We start from the raw sequence: 23633 nt of genomic DNA, 5'->3' as shown, positions 1-23633 counted from the left end.
TGCCGCGGAGCAACTAAGCCCGTGCGCCACAACTACTGAGCCTGTGCTCTAGAGCCCGTGAGCCACAACTACTGAAGCCCGCACACCTAGAGCCCGTGTTCCGTTACAAGAGAAGCCACCTCAACGAGAAGCCCGTGCACCTCAACGAAGACCCAACACAGCCAAAAATTAATTAATTAAAAAAAAAAAGACTCAGCACAAACACTGTCTCCAGAGAAAGGCTTTTACTAATCCCTAACTTTACAGTGAAACTTCCCATTCCTCCATCACTATTTACCTTCTGTATAAGACTTATCACTCTCTGAAATCATTTTGTTTACTCTACCTCTCTTTAGAATATATGTCCCATGAGAGCAGGGAATCTGTTTTTGACCACTACACCTCCAGTACATAGACAGCACTTGCTGAATTCAGGTAGTAGCTCAATGTAAAAGAAAGGAAGAAAAGAAAGAAAAAAAAGTAAAGGAAGGAAAGGAAGGAAGGGAGGAAGGAAGGAAGGAAGGAGAGAAGGAAGGAAGGAGCAAAGAGACAAACTGAGGCTGGAAGGGTCAGGTAGCTAAATCTCAACACAGTGAAGTACAGTGGTACAATAACTATATAGAGCAGTGAGCAGTAGGGTAGAAGAACAGACAATGAGTTTATGTAAGTCTAAAATTCATGGACAGAACTCCAAGTCAAGGAGTTTAGACCTAAACAAATTCTTTGTGAGTTTTATACAAAAGTGCTCACAATAAGCCTATCATGACCCTATGAACAATTAAGTATGTCAAATTATAGCTTGTGATATAGCTCAGCTACTTAACGTTTACTGAGCATCTACTTGTGCCTGACACTACAAAGCACTGCGAATTAAAGAACGAAAAAATCAAGACTGGTGTCTTGAGAAGCTCACAGTCTTGTGGAATAAAGAATTAAACAAACAGAACACCTACTGATAAATGCTACAGTAGCATAAACAGGGTGTTACAAAAATACAGATGAGTGCTATTTAGCCCACTCAGCAGTACAGTTAGTTAAGGAAGGCTTCCTAGATATATTACCTAATGTAGATCCTGGGAATAAGCAGAAGTGTGCTACGTGAAAAGTGGCAGTTTTGCAGGCAGAGGAGAATAAGTTACAATGAAGGCAAAATGGTGAAGAAAAGCAGGATGATTAGCAGAGTGACTACAGCATAAAGTTCAAGGTAAGGAATGATGGGAACGAAAGCTAAAAAGGAAAGAAGGGGCTAGGCTATAGAGACCAACCATAGAGAACAATACACAAAATGCAAACTTATCTTCTTAGGAAAAAATACGAGGGACTTAGCTGGTGGCGCAGTGGTTAAGAATCCGCTTGCCAATGCAGGGGACACAGGTTCGATCCCTGGTCTGGGAAGATCCCACGTGCCGCAGAGCAACTAAGCCCATGTGCCACAACTATTTAGTCTGTGCCCTAGAGCCCGCGAGCCACAACTACTGAGCCCACGCTCCTAGAGCCCGTGCTCTGCAATAAAAGAAGCCACTGCAATGAAAAGCCCACGCACCGCATTGAAGAGTAGCCCCTACTCACTGCAACTAGAGAAAGCCTGCGCGCAGCAACGAAGACCCAACGCAGCCAAAAGATATAAATAAATAAATAAATTTATTTTTTAAAATACGTGAAAAAAATTATAAAGATTTATAATTCAGGAAAAATCTTAAGAGAAGTGCTAAGCAACTGAGAGAATGATAAAGACCTTCAAAATCAAAGCACCTAACCTGTTTTCTAAAGTATGTAGCAGAAATCTGTAACAAGTGCTAATATGTAAACATCAAATTGCTATCCCTTTCACAATATCTAAAAAGGGGGGGTGGGGAACCAAAGCCCAACTCTCATTTATCAATATTTTGAAAAACTTCAGAGACTTCCCTGGTGGTCCAGTGGTTAAGAATCTGCCTTCCAATGCAGGGGACGGGGGTTCGATCCCTGGTCAGGGAACTAAGATCCCACATGCCATAGGGCAACTAAGCCCACGCACTGCAACTACTGAGCCCGTGCACTCTGGAGCCTGCATGCCACAACTAGAGAAAAGCCTGCGTGCTGCAACGAAAGATCCCGCATGCTGCAACGAAGATCCCATGAGCCACAACTAAGACCCAATGCAGCCAAATAAATAAATAAATAAATGAAAAACTTCAGAGCTTGCAAATAAAATCCAGACACTTTAGAAAAACAATTGAAGAACCACAAAGAATTGTACAGCCTGGGAGGCAAATCTGTGTTCGTATCCTGGCACAGACACTTCTTACCTGTACAACCTCAAACAAATTACCTTTTTTCTGAAAACTCCAAGGTTGAATGAATTGATCCCTAAGAGCCCTTCCTGCTGTCTATGATTCACTAGAAGAATTAAATCAAATCAAGGCTGAAAAGAATTCTTCATTATTTAGCTCCTGCCTTATCTATAGGCACTTCCCTTCCCTCCTCTATCTCTCAACTCTATGTTATATTATAATGAATTCCTCCCAATTCCTTGAATATATCATATCCACTCTTACTTCTGGATCCTTAGACACTGCTCCCTCTGTTTGGTATCCTTCCACCCTACTACTATCAGTGCCACTCCTTCCCAAGAAAATGTTTCATACCCCTAAATCTAATATAATATAGTAAGTCAGTTATACTTCATTAAAAAAAAAAAAAAAGGAAAGAAAATGCCTCATTAAGTCCTACTCCTTCAAGTATCCACTACAGCATTCCTTCTTTCTTCCCTATCTCCCCAACCTTACCCCAGGCAATTCAGGTTAGATACTCTGCATTCCCAGAGCATCCTATCCTTCCCTGATCATAGCAATACTAAGCTTTATTCAAATTTCCTGTTTAATAGTCAGTCTCCTCCACCACGAAGGAGTTGTATGATGAGAAGGCAGAACTGTGCTGCCTTTACACTATTTTATCATCAATGCCTGGTTTAAAACACACAAAAAAAAGTGGTGCTCAGTAGGTATTGATGAAGAAATGCATAACAAACTCACCTCTAACACAGCCAGGACAGTGTCAAGCTGATCCTCTCGAAGGGTGATATTGTTAGAGATTTTTCTCATGGTATGTATGGACTGTAGACGTACCTCCTCAATTTCATCATTAAACATGTCAACCAGGAAATCAAGGCACTTTTCAGCAAAAGAGGGTGAAGACTGGGCCAGCATGCAGAGCGCCTCTACAGCAGCAATGCGGACCTCTAGAGAAAAAGGGACAAACAAAACTGCACGTCAAGTTAAGATCCATGGGAAAAATGTAAGAAGGATTCCTTCTCATTCAGGTTTGTGTTTCCCTCTCTACCCCTGTTACTTTACAAACTCTCTCTGGGAGATCTCCTCCATGCCTGCAGATTCTGCTACCACCTTCACATAGACCTATGAACAAGGATGTTGGTACCACAGGGACTGAGGTTTAGATCCTGACTCCTTGAAAACTCAGTTGTCTTACTATGTCAGTAGTCCAACCACAGTAAAGTACTTTTTTAAAAAAGCACTTTTAAAATAACATTATTAAGATTAAAACAGGCTCGATATCATTATTCTCATTCTACAGATAAGAATCAGCAAAGTGGATAAACTTGCCTCAAAGTGAATGAGAGCAGAGATAAGACTAGTACCCAGGTCTGCTAATTCAAGACTAGCATCATATAGTATGGATACATGCTTGTTTTGTTCCAGCGGTTCCCACAATAAAATGTACAGTTTCAAAAAAGAAAAGAAAAACACTCAAATTGTGGTTTGGTTTTTGTATACTTTGGTTTTTGTATAAGAAAGGTTTTATAGACAACTTAAAAGCAGAGTTACTACAGTAAAGGGAATGACTCAGATTTTTCTTGGTACTTATAAATTCCTCTTTTTCATCAGAAGGGAAGGATTTGCTCTACATCACAACAATGTAATTTAAACAGGAAATTGCTAATAATTACAAAGCAAGCCAGAGATGGACCCAAATGTTTTAACTGCTAACCCTGCTTCTCAGGGCTTTATCCATTACATTGCATTGACTCATGTGTAACTCTTGCAAGTGTATCAAGGGAATCACAGAGAAAGTTCAGATCAACATGAGATAATCAGTATGACCTGACTTGATGCAATTCCAAGCAGAAGCAAAGAAGCTTGGTTTTTTACTTTGCATGCACAGCCTGGCTACAGGTAGCTAAATTAACAATTTCTACTGGACTTTTTGGAATGTTGAAAATATATAACAGTCTCCTTAAGGGTCCAGGGCAGAGAAAAGGAATTAGCTTGCTCGAGAATAAAAAAAAAAGACCGATCCTCTGGTGTCTTAACATTATGTAATCAGATCCTACTTTTGCTACTTTATGCTTAGTACTGAAGATACAAAGATGAACGAGAACAAGACTATGTCCCAGCCACTATAGACTAGAATAGTTAATTGCATTACAGAGTGATGAATGATACAATGGAAGAGCACACGTAGTATTAAGAAAATGCGGAAGAGGCACATAGCCTACTCAACAGGATCAGAGGCAGCTTTTCAGAAAGTGACCCCTAAAATAATACCTGAAGGAGTTGTTAGGCCAGAGGAAAGGAAAAAGGCCTTTCTACGCAGAGGAACCACATGTAAAGGCCCAGAAAGGAGGGAGAACATGGAACAACTAGAGGACTAGAAGTATGTGTGATACTACACTAGAGTCTATAGCCAATGAAATAAGGCTCCATTTCACTCCCAGCAAATGTGTCCCTAAAATCCTGATTTACCCAGAATTTTATAGGTATGATTAAATTAGAGAGTTGCCATACTTGATGCTGGTTATGATCTACTCACTTTCCAAAGTTAAGTTCCTTTAAGTAAACCTTAGTGACAAACTAAAAACTGTAGAAATCAACCACATAGACATTAACAGTGATTAAATTCAATTGTAGAAACTAAACAAAGCAAAAATGCTAGGAGAAACAAAAGAAAATAGGTTCTAGTTACCTGTCTTAGGATAAAATGGGTTTTAATAACTGGAATTCCTTATTATCTAACACTATTTAAATTTTTAATTCATATATCAAGTTCATGGAGGACATAAGCAGAGGTAGCTTTAATTAATTTCCATATATACAGAAAATTTTACAGCAAATTGAATAGGGTAACCCAATTCTTATATCTCCTAATAGAAAAACTGTCTTTCAAAAGTAATTTTCTTGCCCTTCGAAGAAGTTCTATTCTGAGGTATCATTTTTATAGGCATTTTAAAGACCTGAGTTCTAATCCTCTGACACAAATTTACTATAAAATTTGGACAATCAATATTATCTCCCCACGTCTGTTAGCCTCACTGAAAATAGGAGGTTGGAGTCAATCATCTCAAGGCACTGATAGTCTGTGATCTACGTGAGATGGAGAGCATCATACTGTGGAAATCGTAAGAGCTTTGCAAGGACTTCTATTACTGGCTAAAATGGAGTAACAAGGGCTAGATTTATCTTTCTATCTGAAACAACTAAAAACAGAGACAAAATATATGAAACAAAAGTATTCAACACACTATACAACAGGCAATAAAAGGTAGTGATCCCTGAGAGAAAGGAAATAAATGAGGTGAGCTTTACGATTATACCAGTTTACTGTCTGTAGAGTTTCCAGGTTGTAGGTCTCCCTGAGTTGAGAAGACAGAGCTGGGAGTCTGGAAAGGCCAATGTGGCTGGAGTTCATAGGGCAAAGTACCAGAAAGGAAAGACGTGCACAGAGAAAGCAAGCCTAGGTGATCTGCAGAGGGTCCTCCTCAAGTCTTCAGCCAAGTTCTGATGTGTGAAGAAACTATCCAAGGCCCGAGAAAGAACCACTTAAGAGGATTCGAGGGAACAATCTCCAAAGCTCACACATGGTCAACAATAGTTTTTTCAGAAGAGTTTGTTTCACTAGTGAAGACAAATAACCCCTAGACTAAATGTTACTTGGGTCCACCTAACAAAGCTTAAAAATAAGACCTGAAATAACTGCATTCTAGAACAAAGCTCAAGAATACTTATAGGAATATAACAATGTTCAGCACCCAATAAATTAAAATTCAGAGTGTCTGGCATCCAATCCCAAGTTACCAGGCATGCATAGAAGCAGGAAAATATAATCCATAATGAGAAGAAAAATCTATCAATCAAAACCAACCCAGAAATCACACAAATAACAGAGCTAGGAGACAAGGACATTAGGATAGTTACTGTAAATACATTCTCTGTTGACAAAGCTAGAGAAAAGATTAAGCATATTAAGTAGCGATACAGAAGATACTAAACAAACGCAAATTCTAATCAAACTTCTAGGGATGAAAACTACAATGTCTGAGATGAAAAATATACTGGATGGAATTAACAGCACATTAGACACTGCAGAAGAAAAGATTAGTGAACTCCAAGACAAAGCAATAAACATTATCCAAAATGAAACAAATAGGAAAAAAAGATTACATGGAAAAAAAAGAATAGAGCATCTGTGAGCTATAGGACAACCTCAGTAGCCTAATATATATGTAATTGGGAGTCCCCAAAGGAGCATGGGGCCAGAAAAATATTTAAAGAAATAACAGTCAAAGATTTTCCAAATAAAAACCACAAACCCATAGATCCAAGAAGCTCAACTAACTCCAAGCATAAGAAACATGAAGAAAATTATACCAAGGCACATTATAATTAGATCATTTAAAACCAGTGATAAAGAGAAAAGCTTAAAAGCAGCTAGAGAAAAAAAGATACATTATGTACGGAAGAACAAAGATTTAAAATGACAGCAGAGTTCTCAACAGAAAAATGCAAACTGAAAAACTGTGGAACAAGATGTTTAAAGGACAAAAAAATAAACAAATAAACCACTATTAATCTAGAATTTCATTCCCAGTGAAACTATCTTTCAAAAATGAAGGCAAAATAAAGGCTTGATTAGTCATTAGTTAGTCAGACTAACCTGGGTTTAAATCTTGCTTCTTGTCTGTTACTAGTTGAGTGACTTATAAGAAAGTACAATTGTTATCAGTATAAATATCAATTTTTACTACCATTTATTAAGTGCTTACTATAACTGGGTCATGTATCATGTCATGTATATATAATCTCATTTAATTATCACAATTCAGAAACACTTGCTATTAACCTTGTTTTACAAAAATGCTAGAATTTGAACCTAAACTGACTGAACCCAAAGTCCATGCTCTTAACCACTGATCCATACCACCTGAGCCTCAACCTCTTCTGTTTATAAAATTAAAATAATAGTAGATACTTCACTGAGTGACTATGAAGATTAAGTGAGACAACCTGTGTCTATCACTCAGTACAATGCCAGATACATAGCAGTCACTCAGTAAATGGGCACTGTTATTGTTACGAAGTCATTCTTACCATACATCTCATCTTCCAGTCCATGAACAAAGGCTCCACAAGCTCCTGACTCGATCAAGTTCACAGCCCCCGTATCTACTTCTTCCTTGGGAGCATCATCTCCCCACTTCCTGCCGCTGGAAAACTCTCCCGAAGTGTAAAGTTCCTTGGCACGTTCATGTGCAGTGCGTTTCCTCTATAGAAGACAACAATTACCACTTGCTAGAGATTCATGAGAGAACAGTAAGTTGCACCCTGAGAACATGAGAAAGTAGAAAATAAGACTGCTCTCTGAGAGTTACATTTAAAAAAAAAATACTCAATAGATCAGAGCAGAGAAATGCAAATTCAACTTGAAGTTAAGACCAAGGTTCTCAGGTCATCAATAGCTGATAGTAACCTTATTAAAGATAGTAACTTCATTAAAGATAGCAAAAGAATGTTGACTGGACAGGTGGTTATGTTTGCCATGGCAACACAGGAAAGGGAGAACCAGAGAGGTAAATAATGGCAGTGTCCTTCCAAGCACCATCCTGGGTAGACAATACACTGGCCCTAGGAAATAATTTTCTTCATCCCATAGAAGTAAGCGTCTATTTGACAACACTATGCTCACCAAGCAAGTGTCTAGTTAATTTACTTTCTTCACAGATTGCCTAAGGGGGAATATACTAGTCAGCTAAAGTAAATATTGAGTCTACTTGACAGTTACAGTTACCTTCATAAATGAATAAACTGGCATAGATATCAGCCTCTATGAACCTTCCTGGTGTGAGCCCACATCCTCATGGCTGATCATCTCAAAGGCACTGATGAAATATAGCACCTGAGCCTACAAGGATGTGGGTCAGACGCAGAAGTAAAGTTTGTACCTTGTGAAGTGTCTTAGAAACCCTTGCATTACCCATCCCTCACAATTCACCATGAGTGTGTCCTTCTTTGCACTTCCACCCCAGTATACACAAAGAACACTTAAGCAATCACTGACCTCAAATGAAGGGAATGCCCTTCAAGAAAGCCATATGGCAATGTTTCATGAAGCACAGATATTAACTCCCCAACCATTCCTAAGAATTCATCTTATGGAATAAATCAAAACAAGAAAAGATCTAATACCCATGAAGGTGATACTCTATATGTGATTTATAATGGTGGAAAAATTAAGGAGAAACTGTAAATGTATAATAAAGGGCTAAAAAATGATGGCACATCTACTTAACAGAATATTATGCTATCAGTAAAAATCATAAGTATGAAGTTAACAATATGAAAAAAAGCATATGAGGTAGTGGTAAATATAAAAAGTAGACTACAAAATTATCTGTATATAATGATTCAATGTTTAAAACATGCATAAGAAAAATAGCTGGAGAGAAATACACCAAAATGATGAAAGTCACTGTGTTAGAGTAGTGGGAATATGGGTAAACTGTTTCTCTTTTTCTTCTACTTATCAAAGATTCTAATTCCTTATTAACACTTTTATAATTTAAAAATTAAGATACTGACAATGAATGTTCCTATCATATTCTCAGACTCATATTTGTTCCTGACAACTCTGTCAGAGAACTATCACAGTCAAAGCTTAAGGGCATTCTGTTACTGTTCAGAGAAAGGATTTACTTACTCTTCCATGAGAACTGCTGTTGAAAGGAGTCACAAAATAAGACCAGACCTTTGTAGTTTTTAACAAATAGAAAGTTAATCTTGCCTCTTATTTGTAAAACACAATCTGTGCAAAGTGTTTCATTATAATAATTTAAAATTTAATGAAGTAACTTGTAATTTGGTTCAATTTACTAAGATTTTAAATTAAAATGTAATCTAGTCATCCTACATTAACAAATTCATGGGCTGTAAAATTAAATCAACACAACTCGGCATATAGCTACACTGATTTTGGTTTCAGAAACCCAGTTTAAACAACAAAGAATTCAAGTTACCCTCAGATCTGACATCAGCTTCTTGTCAAGCGTCTGTTCCAAGAAATGAGAACTGACTTGCTCCATAGAGCCCTATAAAAAGGAAGAATCCAGAGCAATTAAACAACTTTTAAGACCTGAACAATATCTTCAAATTCAAAGTTTGCCACCAACTTAAATGCATAAAGATAACATTATTCTTTTTTTTAATTTTATTTTATTTATTTTTTATACAGCAGGTTCTTATCTATTTTATACACATCAGTGTAGACATGTCAATCCCAATCGCCCAATTCATCCCACCACCACCCCCACCCCCTGCCGCTTTCCCCCCTTGGTGTCCATATGTTTGTTCTCTACATCTGTGTCTCTATTTCTGCCCTGCAAACCGGTTCATCTGTACCATTTTTCTAGGTTCCACATATATGCGTTAATATACGATATTTGGATAACATTATTCTTGATAGTAAAGATCCCTATGGGTTTTGAATCATCAGGAAAATAATAAAACCATTAGCAGCAGCAGCTAGCACCTATATAGAGCTATTAGGTGTCATGCACTGTTCTAAGTGCTTTATACATATATTAATTCATTTAATCCTCACTACAACCCTATGAAGTAAATACTATTATTAGTCACGTTTTATATAAGGGGAAAAGAAGGCACAAAAAGATGAAGTAATTCATTCAAGGTCACAAACAGTGTAAATTACAGAGCTGGGCTATAAACCCAGGCTCCAGAATCCTTTGCCTTAACTACTACTCTCCACTGCCTCTCCATTCCTTTTCATTCCAGCCTTTCCATTCATTTGTCCATTCATTCATTAAACAAATATATACTTAGCAACCATTCCATTATATGCCTAGAGTTACCAGGAACAGGTACACAAAAATAAAAAGACATCAATTCTACACTCAACAATCACACACTAGTGAGGGAAATTGACAAGTAAAGAGATTACTGCATTATGGTATGAAATTTTATAATATACATTTATAAAGGGTGCTATGGGAACTTAAAGAAAAGCAGTATGGGGTGGAGGCAGGGAGAGGTATATCTGGGGAACTGGAAATCACAATTAAATGCATAGAGAGAATGTCATGTGGGAAACATCAAGTGGTTCTATGAATAGAACATAGGATGGGGGTACCGAAAATAAGGCAAGACAGGTAGGTAGAAAGCAGATCATAAAGGTCTTTGTTTGCTATGGTAAGGAGTTTGCCTTATGAATAATAACTCTATAGATAATTTCTATTAAATATTGAATGAGCTCAGTAATGTACAAAGACTTGCATTTTAAAAATTTATTCCTCCCAATAATCCCATGAAGAACGCGCATTATCCTCACTTTTTATTTATTTATTTTTTACGAGAAATTGAGGCTGAGAGATTCAGTAACTTGCTCATTTCAAATAAGAGAGAAACATAATCAGATTTATACTCATAAACATCATCTTGGCAGCAATGTGGCTAATGGACCAGAAGGAACCCAAAATGAAGCAGAGACACAAGTTAGGAGGCTATTTAAAGCAGGTCCTAGACATTCTTAAGGAATATATTGGAAATCTTCTCTAATTCCCAAGTTAATAAATATGGAAATGTTTATACAGGCTCAGACTTTTTCTCCAATCACATTTTCCATAGTAAGTTACATGTTCTTTGGGAGTACTCTTACCCAAATTAACACCTTTCCTACAATTCTAGAAGGGCAATTGTACTGTTCACCTTAAGTAGTTTCAAAACCACTTTTTCTTATCTCTACATGGTATATAGTTTGTTACATAGGTCTGAGCCAATACCAAATCTAACATTCATTTTTTTAATGCAAAACATCAATTTTATGAATAAAAACTATACATTTTTAAGAACTCCTCACTTTCTCTTTAGTCTTACCACCAACATTAACAGTTGTCTTTTTTTTGGCCGCACCGTGAGCCATGTGGGTCTTAGTTCCCCGACCAGGGATTGAACCCGTGTCCCCTGTATTAGAAGCGTGGAGTCTTAACCACTGGACTGCCAGGGAAGTCCCCAACAGTTGGCTTTTTAACAGGCACTTTGTTTTTCTACAAAGAATGAAAGTTTTAATGACTTCACAGTAAGTTACTGGAACCCACAGTCTCAACGTCCTCCAAAGCCTTCAACTGAGCTCTCTCCCAACACAGTAGCAAAGAGGGGGTACTATTCAAATTCTAGCCTCAAAAAATTGCATATCATTGTTTGTAACAAGTTTCCAGTGTTATGTAAGAATAGCTGAAGCTTTCCATTTTAAATCCACAAATAGCAAGAACCTTACAGCATAATCCACTTGAAAAATAGTGAAACTTGAACTGTTACAAGCACAGTGGAAATAGAGAAGGGATAGATTCAAGGTATGTCAAGAAGGTAGTACTGATAAGAGTTGATGACTCGGTGGATACGGGACACAGAGAAAGAATTCTCAAATGCCTCTGGGTAAATGATGGCATCATTTATGAAAGCACAGAAGGAGGAAATCTGGAGCAAAAAGATAATGAGTTCACCATAAAGTGCATCTCACCAATCAGAAAAACATCTACATTCCTGTATACTTTGACCAAGACACATATATTCAGGTAAAAGCTCTCCAACTGTACTACTACCCCTACTTAACAATCTATAACACTAAGAAAACTGATATTTAACAAACAAGTGCGTCAAACCTGCTCTCAGAACAAAACCTGCTCAACTAGTATAATAACATAAGTCTATGCATTGTTTGTCTATTTCAATTTTAAGCTCCTAGCCTCTATTCATTAGGTGATGAAAAAGAGAAGCAGATCAAAAAAAAAAAAAAAAAAAAAAAAAGATGGATTACTATGTGAGACGTAAAACTGCCACTGACTAGGACAGCTACATTTGCCCTGGGAAAGACTAGCCCTGGGCAGAGTTACAAACATAAAAACCTACAATCTACAATTTAACTGTCTGAAAATGTTATAATTTTTAAGGTCAAAGACTTCTGGAACCTTACAAATAAGGTTTAAATTATTTAACATCTTAAAAAGAAATCATTAAACTAAGGACCCTATTCTAGATAGGATGCCAATTACCATAATTAATTTCAAAGTAGTGATTGTATTCTAAATAGTCCCATGGAGCTGTATTCTTGAAAATCAAGTTTCTTTGCTCCATCAGGTAAGTTACAGATAACTGAAAACCAACCCTTTACATGGTTTTGAATTTTCTGATCTATCCCATATCTGAAATTTTTCATCCTGCTATAAGCCAAGGAGAATGGACTCTATTCATTTTCTGTACAAGATGGACTTAAGTCTAAAGCCTTATCATTTCATCTAAGTTCTTGAAAACCTGGCTTCTGCGTTCCTCCCGAGCTTAATCTTTTTTTTTTTTTTTTATAAATTTATTTATTTTATTTATTTTTGGCTGCGTTGGGTCTTCGTTGCTGTGCATGGGCTTTCTTCAGTTGCGGCGAGTAGGGGCTACTCTTCATTGCGGTGCGCGGGCTTCTCGTTGCGGTGGCTTCTCTTGTTGCAGAGCACGGGCTCTAGGCGCACGGGCTTCAGTAGTTGTGGCACGAGGGCTCAGTAGTTGTGGCTCACGGGCCCTAGAGCGCAGGCTCAGTAGTTGTGGCGCATGGGCTTAGTTGCTCCGGGGCATGTGGGATCTTCCTGGATCAGGGCTCGAACCCGTGTCCCCTGCATTGGCAGGCGGATTCTTAACCACTGCGCCACCAGGGGAGTCCCCCGAGCTTAATCTTGTCACACATCACCAAATCGAACATTATCCCCCATACCAAGAAGTACCAAACTGCTTGTAGTTTAACATGATATTGTAGTTTAGTATGATATTAGCATGCATGATAGTGTACTCATGTATCTCTGCTCATATTTTCTCCTTCTCTACTTCTTTACCTAGCTAACCCATACTCATCTTTCAAAGTCAACTGAGAAATCACCTCATCCAAGAAGCCTTCTGTGCATGTGTTAGGTGCTCTTTCCTAGAGTACCGGTATTGTAATTGACTGATTGCCTATGTCAACCTACCTGACTATCCACTCTTTTGAAGACACAGATTATGCTCAGAGTTTGCTGAATTGATGAATATGTAGTCTAAAGACCATATATGGTTCACCTGATCACGGATTTGTCTACTCAAGAATTGGAGCAGGGGAGTTTACCTCTTAGCTTGCACAGAGGAACTAGTAAACCAGCAGGACCTTAGCTGCACAACCGCAGCTCCCAATATATAACTGGACCCGCACTAGGAAGGAATTCTACATGGGCTTTAGAGCATGAAGTATCATTTACAATCTATGTGGCCTTGGACAAATTATACTTTTCTAAACCTTAGTTTTATTATTTATAAAATAAATAATATAATACCTACCTCAAGGAGTTTAAAAGAATTAAAAATGAAAAACAAAAAGTGAGTATGTATATAAGTGTATGTATAGACATATATTTACGTGTGCCTGTATATGAGGAAATGGGTGTATGTGCATGTGTATGCATGTATGACTAAAAGTGCCTAGCTTAGTGGGCTAGGAACTCTATAAATAGTAACAATTATTATAATTAGCAAGATTAGATTATTAATTACTTTTGAAGTATAATCATACTTATGTAATTTAGAGTTGTTTGGATTTGAAATCACTTAAATAACATAAAGCACTTGAGTCAAATTACAGTCATCTAAGTGAAAATCTTTTCTACTCACCACTGTAATTCATTATTCATACAGCTTTACATAAATGAATTTTAGATTCTATGGGGTACAAAACTAAAAAATTTGAATGACTCTGCTTTAAGGATTACTTTTCTAACTGCCTACTCAGATGACAATATATCATTGAATTATTCCTCTAAAACATCCCCTCACACACACACAGCACACTGTAGATGCTCAGTACACGCTGAATGAAGGAATCTGATGAATGATTGCATTGTTCTGAATTTTAAAATATCCACAAATCAAAACAAGGCTTTAAAATGTGAATTCAAAAATAAAATCACTAACAGCTGGCTTGTTTAACTCTATATTTTATTATGGACAAGCAATATAATCTGTAAGCAGGAAATATTGAAATCATCCAAATTCCTTATTTTTCCATGAAAGTGCTTCACATAGGTTTCAGCAGTTACCCCCAAAATACTGGTCAAAGGACTAGGGGTATCACAGGATCTGTGTCCAGTACAATCAGGTCCAAACTTTTTAGCCAACAATCTTACTAAGACTGGCATAGTTGGGGGCCCTCAAAAGAGAAGTTATCAAAAAGAATTTCAGATATTCTTGCTGTGACATTAATACAAATTTTTATAGATAGTTATATATATATTTATATATTATAACAACCCCACCACCTTGCATAGTGTAGTACTTCACAGTTTATACACATATTCACAGACAGGATCTCATTTGAGTGTCATGACAACCCTGTGAGGTAAACATGAGAGATATTATAAGCCACTTAACAGATGAGGAAACGAGACTAAGATTAAGTGACATGCCCAAGACAACACAGGTATAAAATAAGGCTGAGTATTAGGCCAACACTCCTTCTTCTATAAGACGGCTCTATTTCTGAAAAGTTAAAATTTTTCTTACAAATATACTAGAGTCCCCAAAGGCAAAACAGTAGGAAAGAATAAGGCTAAAAGTCCAATTAGCATCTGAATCTCATTCTACAACTTCCTATCTGTATAAATTGAATAATTTACTTAAATCCTCAAAGCCTCAGTTTTCTCACCTGGAAAGTGGGAATAATAGCACCTACCTTGCTGGGTTACTGTAAGAATAAATGGGATAATAAAGCAATTATACTCCAATTAAAAAAAAAAGAATAAATGAGATAATTAAGTGGCCTCATAGAAAAGTATCTAGGCCATACCAGGTGCTTAGTAATGGTAACAATTATTTTTATTATTATGTTCCTTTTTCTCTAGACTTTGGTTGTGTAATATGCTAATGAGATTAAATAGGATTATCTTTAAAATTCTTTCTAGTTCTAAAAGACTACTTCTCTATGGGAAAGTGAACAATTTGTTTCTATTTTAAGAAATACTAAGGTTTATAAAAGCGCATTACACCTATCCCTAGCTAGTTTCTCAAAATGTTTTACAAGTGTAACAGGTAATATGTTCATTAAAGAAGATGTAACTTACCAATAGCTTTGCAGCTTGAACTCGAACCACCCAGGAGCCATCACTGACCATGTGACAAATTTTTCCAAACGCATCATCAACTAAGCGAATTTCTTCATTAGAAGAAGGGATTGGGACAATGCTAAATCAAAAGAAAAGAAACCACAAGTGACAAAACATGAGCCTAAAATTGCAGGTTCAATAAACTGAGAATGACCAATGAAAATTAGCACAAATAGAAATGATAATTGAATAATTCAAATCCTATAATGATGAAATACATTTCAGAGTAACCAAATCACTCTGGGATTTGTCTATTTTTAGTTGCAATGCAAATTTGTGTCTTCAGTAAAAAGTATTTAACACTGAAGATTCAAAGATTTATGAGATACCAAAAACAGCTACCACAGAGTATATCTTTAAGTTTATTCTCTCTTATAATTGCATTGTTGTCAATATAGCAAGTCTCAGAATAAACCAATATAAAACATACTTGCAAATCTGGTCCTAAATGAAAAGACAATTTCCAGCTAGTCTTTTTTTTGGGGGGGGGGTGGGGGGTGGTGTCTATAGCTTTATTAACTCATTCTGGTTTTTCAATTTCAGTAGGTAGCTTAATGAAGAGGAAAAAACACTTCTTTTTCCTATAAAAGGAGTTCTTCTATAAAACAGAATAAATAATATCTGTCTCTCCACCTCAAAGGATCACTGTGAGATAAATTATTTAATTACTGTGAAAAAAAAATTTTTTTTTTGGCCGCACCGCACAGCTTGTGCAATCGTAGCTCCCCGACCAGGGACTGAACCCAGGCCCTCAGCAGAGAAAGCACCAAGTCCTAACCACTGGACCACCAGGGAATTCCCTATGAAAATATTTTTAACCAGGAAAACACTACATAAGGGATCATTATTTTCAAATTCACCTGGTATCTTTAGCTGGCATTTGTATTTACTAAAATGTGCCCCAAACCATTTTAAAGACTTTTTTTAAGGGGTGGGCAGAGGTGGAGTGGATAGCATTTGACAAAGACCATCCAATCTTTTCATCTATAGTTGAGGAGGTTGGGACCCAGAGAGGCGAAGTGTCTTTCCCAGCATACACAGAAAGTTCAAGGCAGAGCTGAAAAACAAGGACCAAGCATCCTGATTTTCAGGGTCCCATGCTTTTCCCCTATTCCATACTGCCTTCCAAAAATCTAGCCAACATTCCTTTTCTGGAGGTGGGCTTTCTGCATGGTGGGAGGAGAGAAAAATGGCTTAGCAATGAACAAAAGCTGGCTTACACCCACACTGACCTTTCAGGATACAGCTGACTGACAACCCAGATAAGCTGGACTGCAGCACTGCGCACTTGTTCATAGTCATCAGAGAGCAATTTACAAGCCTGCAAACAAGGATTCCAAAAGTCTGTTAGTTCTGTGTCCTCCCAGGTGATGTTCAAACTATTTTCAAAATGAAGATAAGGTGGCTGGATAAGGATACCAATCAACACACATATGGGTGATTTTAACTTCTTGAACCTTTGCCCAACAAAGAATTCTTGGCCTCTGCCAGCTGCTCTGGCTGTGTTCTGACTGTGTACCCTCCCACCCCATGTCTGAAAGGAGAACCACAGATTGATAGATAGCACAAAAGCCATCTAGAATAGCATCAATCAGAGCAAAGCTTGCTGGGAGCCCACAGTGCTACCCTCACAGGCTCAAACACCAAAGATGAGTTTTTTCCCTATCTGTGAAACTAGAGCACAAATTTCTGACTGACAGTCCATCTGAAAATTCAAGCACTCTAAATAAATGTACAATTTTAACGCCAAAAAGAGGCCAAATTTTCCTTTTTTACTTTAGTCTGAAATGGAATATCCCTACTCCACCCACAGTCATAGCTACACCCTAGACTTCAACAACACCCAGAAAACGGTTTTTGAAATTTTAAAATCTTATATTCCATGCTTTGACCATATATGCTACTCTACCAGCTCTTCCATCGTCATGACTTAACCCATCACACCTGCTCTTCATCCCACTTAAGTTACCTATCCATTTAAGCAGGGTCTCTCAACCTTGCTATTATTGACATTTTGGACTAGATAATTCTTTGTTGTGAGGGGCTGTCCTGTGCAATATAAGATATTTAGCAGCATCCCTGGCCTCTACCCACTAGGTAGTTGTAGCACCGCATCCTCTTCCTCTCCCCAGCAACTGCAATAGTCAAAAATACCTCCAGACATTGCCAAATGTGCCCTGGAGGGCAAAATCACCTTGGTTGAGAACCACTGCTTTAATTCTATCCTTTCTTTCCAAATAAACCACCTTTTCCTTGCTCTATACCCGTCCTTACTTCAGTCTCTTGACAGCATTGTCTGCATCATCATACACAACCCCCTCAGGATTTCTGCTACAGCTGCTCCAAAAACCTAAGACTTTCTCTAGTCTTCACAGGGGCAGCAGAGCACTGGCAAAGAAGACCACACTCTCTAAGGGATTGGTGATTCATGATCTCAAACCTTATTAGTCCTACTCTGAAATCTTTTACACTCCTGCTTTCCACTTCCATTTCCCAAGGCAGCTTTTCTTTTTTTCAGAAAGGTGGCTAATGAGCCTTTTGTTTTTTTTGGCTGTGCTGGGTCTTTGTTGATTCACGCAGGCTTTCTCTAGTTGCGGCGAGCGGTGGCTACTCTTCGTTGCAGTGCGCGGGCTTCCCATTGCAGTGGCTTCTCTTGTTGCGGCTCACAAAAGTAGTTGTGGCTCAAGGGCTCTAGAGTGCAGGCTCAGTAGTTGTGGCACACAGCCTTAGTCGCTCTACGGCATGTGGGATCTTCCTGGACCAGGGCTCGAACCCGTGTCCCCTGCACTGGCAGGCAGATTCTTATCCACTGTGCCACCAGGGAAGCCCCAAGGCAGCTTTTCTTAACCTTTTCCTCAGGACTTCTATCCCACTACCAGCTATAAGGCGACCTGTTTATCTGAGAAAAATCAAGGTTCTCAGGCACAAACCCACTCAACTACTCCACACCAGTTATAAATTCATTTATTCCTGTATTCTCCCACCCCTTGTTTTCTCAATATCTGAGGGAAAAGGGTCCTTTCTAGTTCCTAATCCTTCTACTTTTGCTATGGATCCCATCACTTCCTCACATGACCATCCCTTACCATCCTCCAAAATAGATCCTCTTTGTGATTCTCTATGATAGCATCCTATTGATTTACCTCACAGCAATACTCATATGCTATAACTGTGTTTGCTTATTTGTTAATTGCCTGTCTTACCTATGACAATGTGAAGGGCATGGGTCCTATCTACTATAACATGCTTGGCATTATACAGCCAGCATTAGGTACTCACTAACATTTGTTGGATGAATCAGCTCATGAATCTGATTTTCTGCCTCAAGGAACTTACTCCAGCATTTATTCTCCTTTGTCTCTTCTATCATAACACTAGCTCTCCCAAAACACTAGCTCTCTCTTCAACATATAAACATACTTAGCAACTGTCTTTAAAATACAGGAAAAAAAAAAACCAACAACCCTTAATCCTATGCCCCCTTCTACCAACTTCTACCCCACTTTCCTATCATAGTCAAGTTTCTTTAAAGTATAGTCATAGTCAATAGACTTTAAATGCCTCAACTCAAAAGACCCTGATCTGGCTTCCCCCAGTCCCAGCACTCTACTGAAATTGCTCTCTTTAAACTCACTAATGACCACTTTGTTGCTAAGTCCCATGACCAGATTTCAGTGCTATCCTAAATGACCTTTCACCAGCATTTGACACTGCTGACTATGAGAATGCCCTCCTGCCTTTTTTGGAATATATTTTTCCTCCTCCTCCATCAAGCTGCTCCTCAGTTCCATTCTAGGGCTCCTTTCTTAAACGTTGGACCTCACCCCTGGCTCCATCCTCATCACTTCCAATCTTCTTACTCTCCCTGGGTATCCCCATGACCCCTAGATATTGATGGCTCCAAATATCCACCTCCAGCTCTGATCTTTCCTGAGTTCCAGACCTGGAATTCTCCTCATGAGTATCCCATCAATCCTTCAAACTCAAGATAATCAAAATGAACTCATTATAGTAACTAATTCTACCTCATATCTCAAATCCTCCCCCATCATTCCATCCTCACTCCCTCGAGGTCCACAGCATTGCTTGCCTAACCAACTGACACAGTCTTATGTCACTAAACATCTGAATCATCGGACTAACTCTTTTTCCTTTGAGTCCTTACTCTACAAGCTTCCTTTAATTATTTGGTTTCCCACACAGTTTTCCTATAGGTCACACCAACATAACCATTCTGAACTCATTCTACTTCATTTGTAAAAGAACGTACTTGGTTTACACATCAGTCATAGGGGCTAATAGTTTGGCTAATTATCCTCTTCCTCTAAAAGCTAAAACCACTCTCAGTAGGCTAACAAAAACTGGTCTCTGAGCGTGGATTTAGATTTCTTGTCTCTAGATACATCCAATTATTCTACAAGAATAACTGTAAGGGCTTTCGGTTAGACACTCAGTCAGCTTCTCCTAATGATACTATAACTTCATTGTACTTTTCCTTACCAAAGCTATAACAATCATGTGATATCTTTTAATATGATCCCATGGTCTTGGTCATCCTCCTCCAGAAATACTCCAGTTTCTCAAGTGTGGTGCCCTGAATTGACTTCAGGTTTGAAGTCAATCTCAGTCAACCAAGCAGAGATCAGCAAGACTACCACTTTCCTTACTCTGAACACTACACTTCTCTTTGTATACTCTGGTATTCATACTGAGCTACCTAAATCCTCCCAAATGCCCTCCTCACATGCACTAGTGCTATTCATTACATATTCCCCATTCTCTTCTTAGAATGTATGTTTTGGATACAACTGCACATTCATCACAACACTGCCACTGTTAGCCAGCTGAAGCTCTATGTTTTCAAATTCTGACCACCAGCGTGCCACCCTCCCAGTATCATGATTTCTCCACCTCCCTCCTCTTCTAGACAGTAATCATTTAAGGTACCTGAGAATAAATTGTTTGGTATAATTTCAGTCCTCTTTCATGGAGCTGCAACTAGATAATAAAGATAAAGTTTAAGTATTCCGAAAAAAAAAATCAATATTTCCAATGTCTCCCCACAATCTCATATATTTTTCCCCATTATATCACATTAACATGGTTCCCTTTGGCCAAAATCAGTGCTATATAAATAAGAAACCTGGACTTTTCAGTAGAAACGCTCAAACACTTAATGAATCTAACCCATGGACTGTCCCAAGGGGATATCAGAAAAAATATGAAATAATGATAAGGAGGCTGAGGAAGAAATGGTTAACACCATCTCCCCCTAAAGAGCAGCCCTCCCCCATAACTTTCACCTATACTTCTGAAATACAAAGGTATAACCTGTACCTATTGTACTATAATACCAAGTAACATCTCTCCCATGGACCTGGGATACAAGTTGTACTTTCCATGTTTCAGAAATGCAGGTGAAAGCTACCAAAGAAGCCCAAAGATAAGCAACTGTTGTAAAGGAATGTGTGCCTTTGAGTTCCGTGATGCCACCAACACCTTCCTGAAAGTGTGCATAAAGTATACCCTGGGGGGATTCAGAATGTATCCAAGGTGGCATTAGCCATTAACTTAAAAAAAAAAGAAAAGAAAAAAACAAACAAAAAAAAACTATCTCCATTTAGTTTCCATGATCACGTTTACCATGGCTTTTATAGCTGCTGTTCTGACACGTGGGTCCTGGTCACTGAAGTAATCCCCTATAATCTTCTGGACGTCTCTGACAGCTAGGCCTTCTGCATCTTTTGTGACACTTTTCTCCAAAGAACCCAGATTGCCAAGTAATTGCAGGCACTTATTTCTTACACCATGCGAGGTATCTGTCAGGTGCTATGAAAAGAAAAGAGAGAACAAAAGGACATGATTAAGATATCTTAAAAATAAACAAAAACACAGAAACAAAAGCACTGTATCAACTTTAGGAATGACTTCAAACACTACATTCTCACTAGTCTGTCTAGTCTCATGGGTTTTTTGTTGTTGTTGTTTTTTGGTTTTTTGGCCATGCTGTGTGGCTTGGGGGATTTATTTCCCCAACCAGGGATTGAACCCAGGCGCTGGCAGTGAAAGTGCCTAATCCTAACCACTGGACAGCCAAGGAATTCCCTTCATGTTTTTTGAGTATGTGTCTTCCAAAAAGAATCATGAGTCCTTAGAAAATAAGACTCCCATTTATTCAACATTATACTCCCAACAGCAAGCACCTGGCCTTGTAAAGACTAGGTACTTTAAAAGTGACCCCTTAAATTGCATTTTATTCACTATCAAATCTAAAAACAGAACAAAAATTCATAAATTTAAAAAATTTTAATATTCATACAGAAATATGTAAAAATATTAAATGTACAACTCAATGAATTTTCACAAAACACACACAAATAAGAAGCACCCAGATAAGGAAGTAAAACATGACCAACTCTCACAGTAACTACTCTACCACCATCAAAAATAGCCACCATCAGGCTTCGTCCTCCCCAGCAGGAAGCTAGGCCCTTCCTCTTGGTAGCTGCTGTGGTATCCTCTCAGGCATCAAATTGTACTGCAATGTCTTGTTTTCACAAGTCCATCTCCTTTAAGACTGTGCTCCTGGGCTTCCACGGTGGTGCAGTGGTTAAGAATCCACCTGCCAGCGCAGGGGACACAGGTTCAATCCCTGGTCCAGAAAGATACCACATGCTGCAGAGCAACTAAGCCCATGCACCACAACTACTGAGCCCATGCACCACAACTACTGAAGCCCACGCACCTAGAGCCTGCGCTCCACAACAAGAGAAGCCACCGAAATGAGAAGCCCGCGTTTCTCAACACGGGCTTGAGCTGAGCTTGCCGCAACTAGAGGAAGCCCATGTGCAGCAACGAAGACCCAATGCAGCCAAAAAAAGAAAAAAAAGACTGTGCTGCTTTTAGAATCTTTTATACATTGAGCACAGAATACAGAGACTAAATATGGATTATAAAGGGCCTTCTTTTGGGGGTTCTTAGGAGAACTGAAAGTAAATTAATTTAAATTAAGTGCATGCAAAGCATCTGCAGTGTTGTGAGAATTCCATAAACATTATCAGCTATTGTTACTATTACGATTATTATTAATAATAAAATTTGCTTCCTTCCACCTAAAAAATAAAATAAAATAAAAAGCCACCATCACCAAAGCAATCTTGAGAAAAAAGAACAAACCTGGAGGAATCATGCTCCCTGCCTTTAGACTATACTACAAGGCTACCATGATCAAAACAGTATGTTAATGGCACAAAAACAGACACACAGGACTTCCCTGGTGGCGCAGTGGTTAAGAATCCACCTGCCATTGCAGGGGACACGGGTTCGAGCCCTGGTCCGGTAATATTCCACATGCCACGGAGCAACTAAGCCCATGCGCCACAACTACTGAGCCTGCGCTCCAGAGCCCGCAAGCCACAACTACTGAGCCCGTGTGCCACAACTACTGAAGCCCACGTGCCTAGAGCCCGTGCTCCGCAACGAGAAGCCATTGCAATGAGAAGCCCGCGCACCGCAACAAAGAGCAGCCCCAACTCATCGCAACTAGAGAAAGCCTGTGCACAGCAACAAAGACCCAACACAGCCAAAAATAAATAAATAAACAAATTTTTAAAAAAACAGACACACAGATCAATGGAAAAGAAGAGAGAGCCAAGAAATGGACCCACACACTTATGGTCAATTAATCTACAACAAAGAAGGAAAGAATATACAACGGGGAAAAGACAGTCCCTTTGATAAGTGGTGCTGGAGAAACTCTACGGCTACATGTAAAAGTATGAATTAGAACATTTTCTCATACCATATACAAAAGTAAACTCAAAATGGATTAAAGACCTAACTGTGGGGCTTCCCTGGTGGTCCAGTGGTAAAGAATCCACCTTCCAATGCAGGGGACGCAGGTTCAATCCCTGGTCGGGGAACTAAGATCCCACATGCTGCAGGGCAACTAAGCCCGCACGCCACAACTACTGAGCCCGTGTGCCTCAACTAGAGAGTCCTTGAGCTGCAAACTACAGAGCCCACACGCTCTGAAGAACAACTAGAGAGAGAAAAACCTGCACGCCACAACTAGGGAGAAGCCTGCACGCCGCAATGAACAGTTTGCATGCCACAATGAAGATCCTGTGTGCCTCAACTAAGACACAACACAGCCAAAAACAAAAAAACAAAAAAAAACACCTAAATGTAAGATTAGAAACCATAA

At 38.6% G+C, this 23633-nt stretch overlaps 1 protein-coding gene across 1 annotated transcript in view; it reads right to left on the bottom strand.

Annotated features, from left to right (window-relative positions):
* INTS4 (integrator complex subunit 4) overlaps positions 1-23633 on the bottom strand; it is a 116523-nt gene that overhangs the window by 44790 nt on the left and 48100 nt on the right. Inside the window, exons 5-11 of the mRNA XM_061204098.1 lie at positions 21071-21256; positions 20375-20425; positions 16660-16748; positions 15386-15506; positions 9266-9337; positions 7344-7518; positions 2994-3199 (exon numbers count right to left, since the gene is read on the bottom strand). Coding sequence (XP_061060081.1) covers positions 2994-3199; positions 7344-7518; positions 9266-9337; positions 15386-15506; positions 16660-16748; positions 20375-20425; positions 21071-21256 — 900 coding nt within the window. The remainder of the gene's footprint in view (positions 1-2993; positions 3200-7343; positions 7519-9265; positions 9338-15385; positions 15507-16659; positions 16749-20374; positions 20426-21070; positions 21257-23633) is intronic.

This window comes from Eubalaena glacialis, chromosome 10, assembly GCF_028564815.1.
Source record: "Eubalaena glacialis isolate mEubGla1 chromosome 10, mEubGla1.1.hap2.+ XY, whole genome shotgun sequence".
NCBI classification, from domain to species: Eukaryota; Metazoa; Chordata; class Mammalia; order Artiodactyla; family Balaenidae; genus Eubalaena; species Eubalaena glacialis.
This window is presented reverse-complemented; position numbering and strand designations above follow the sequence as displayed.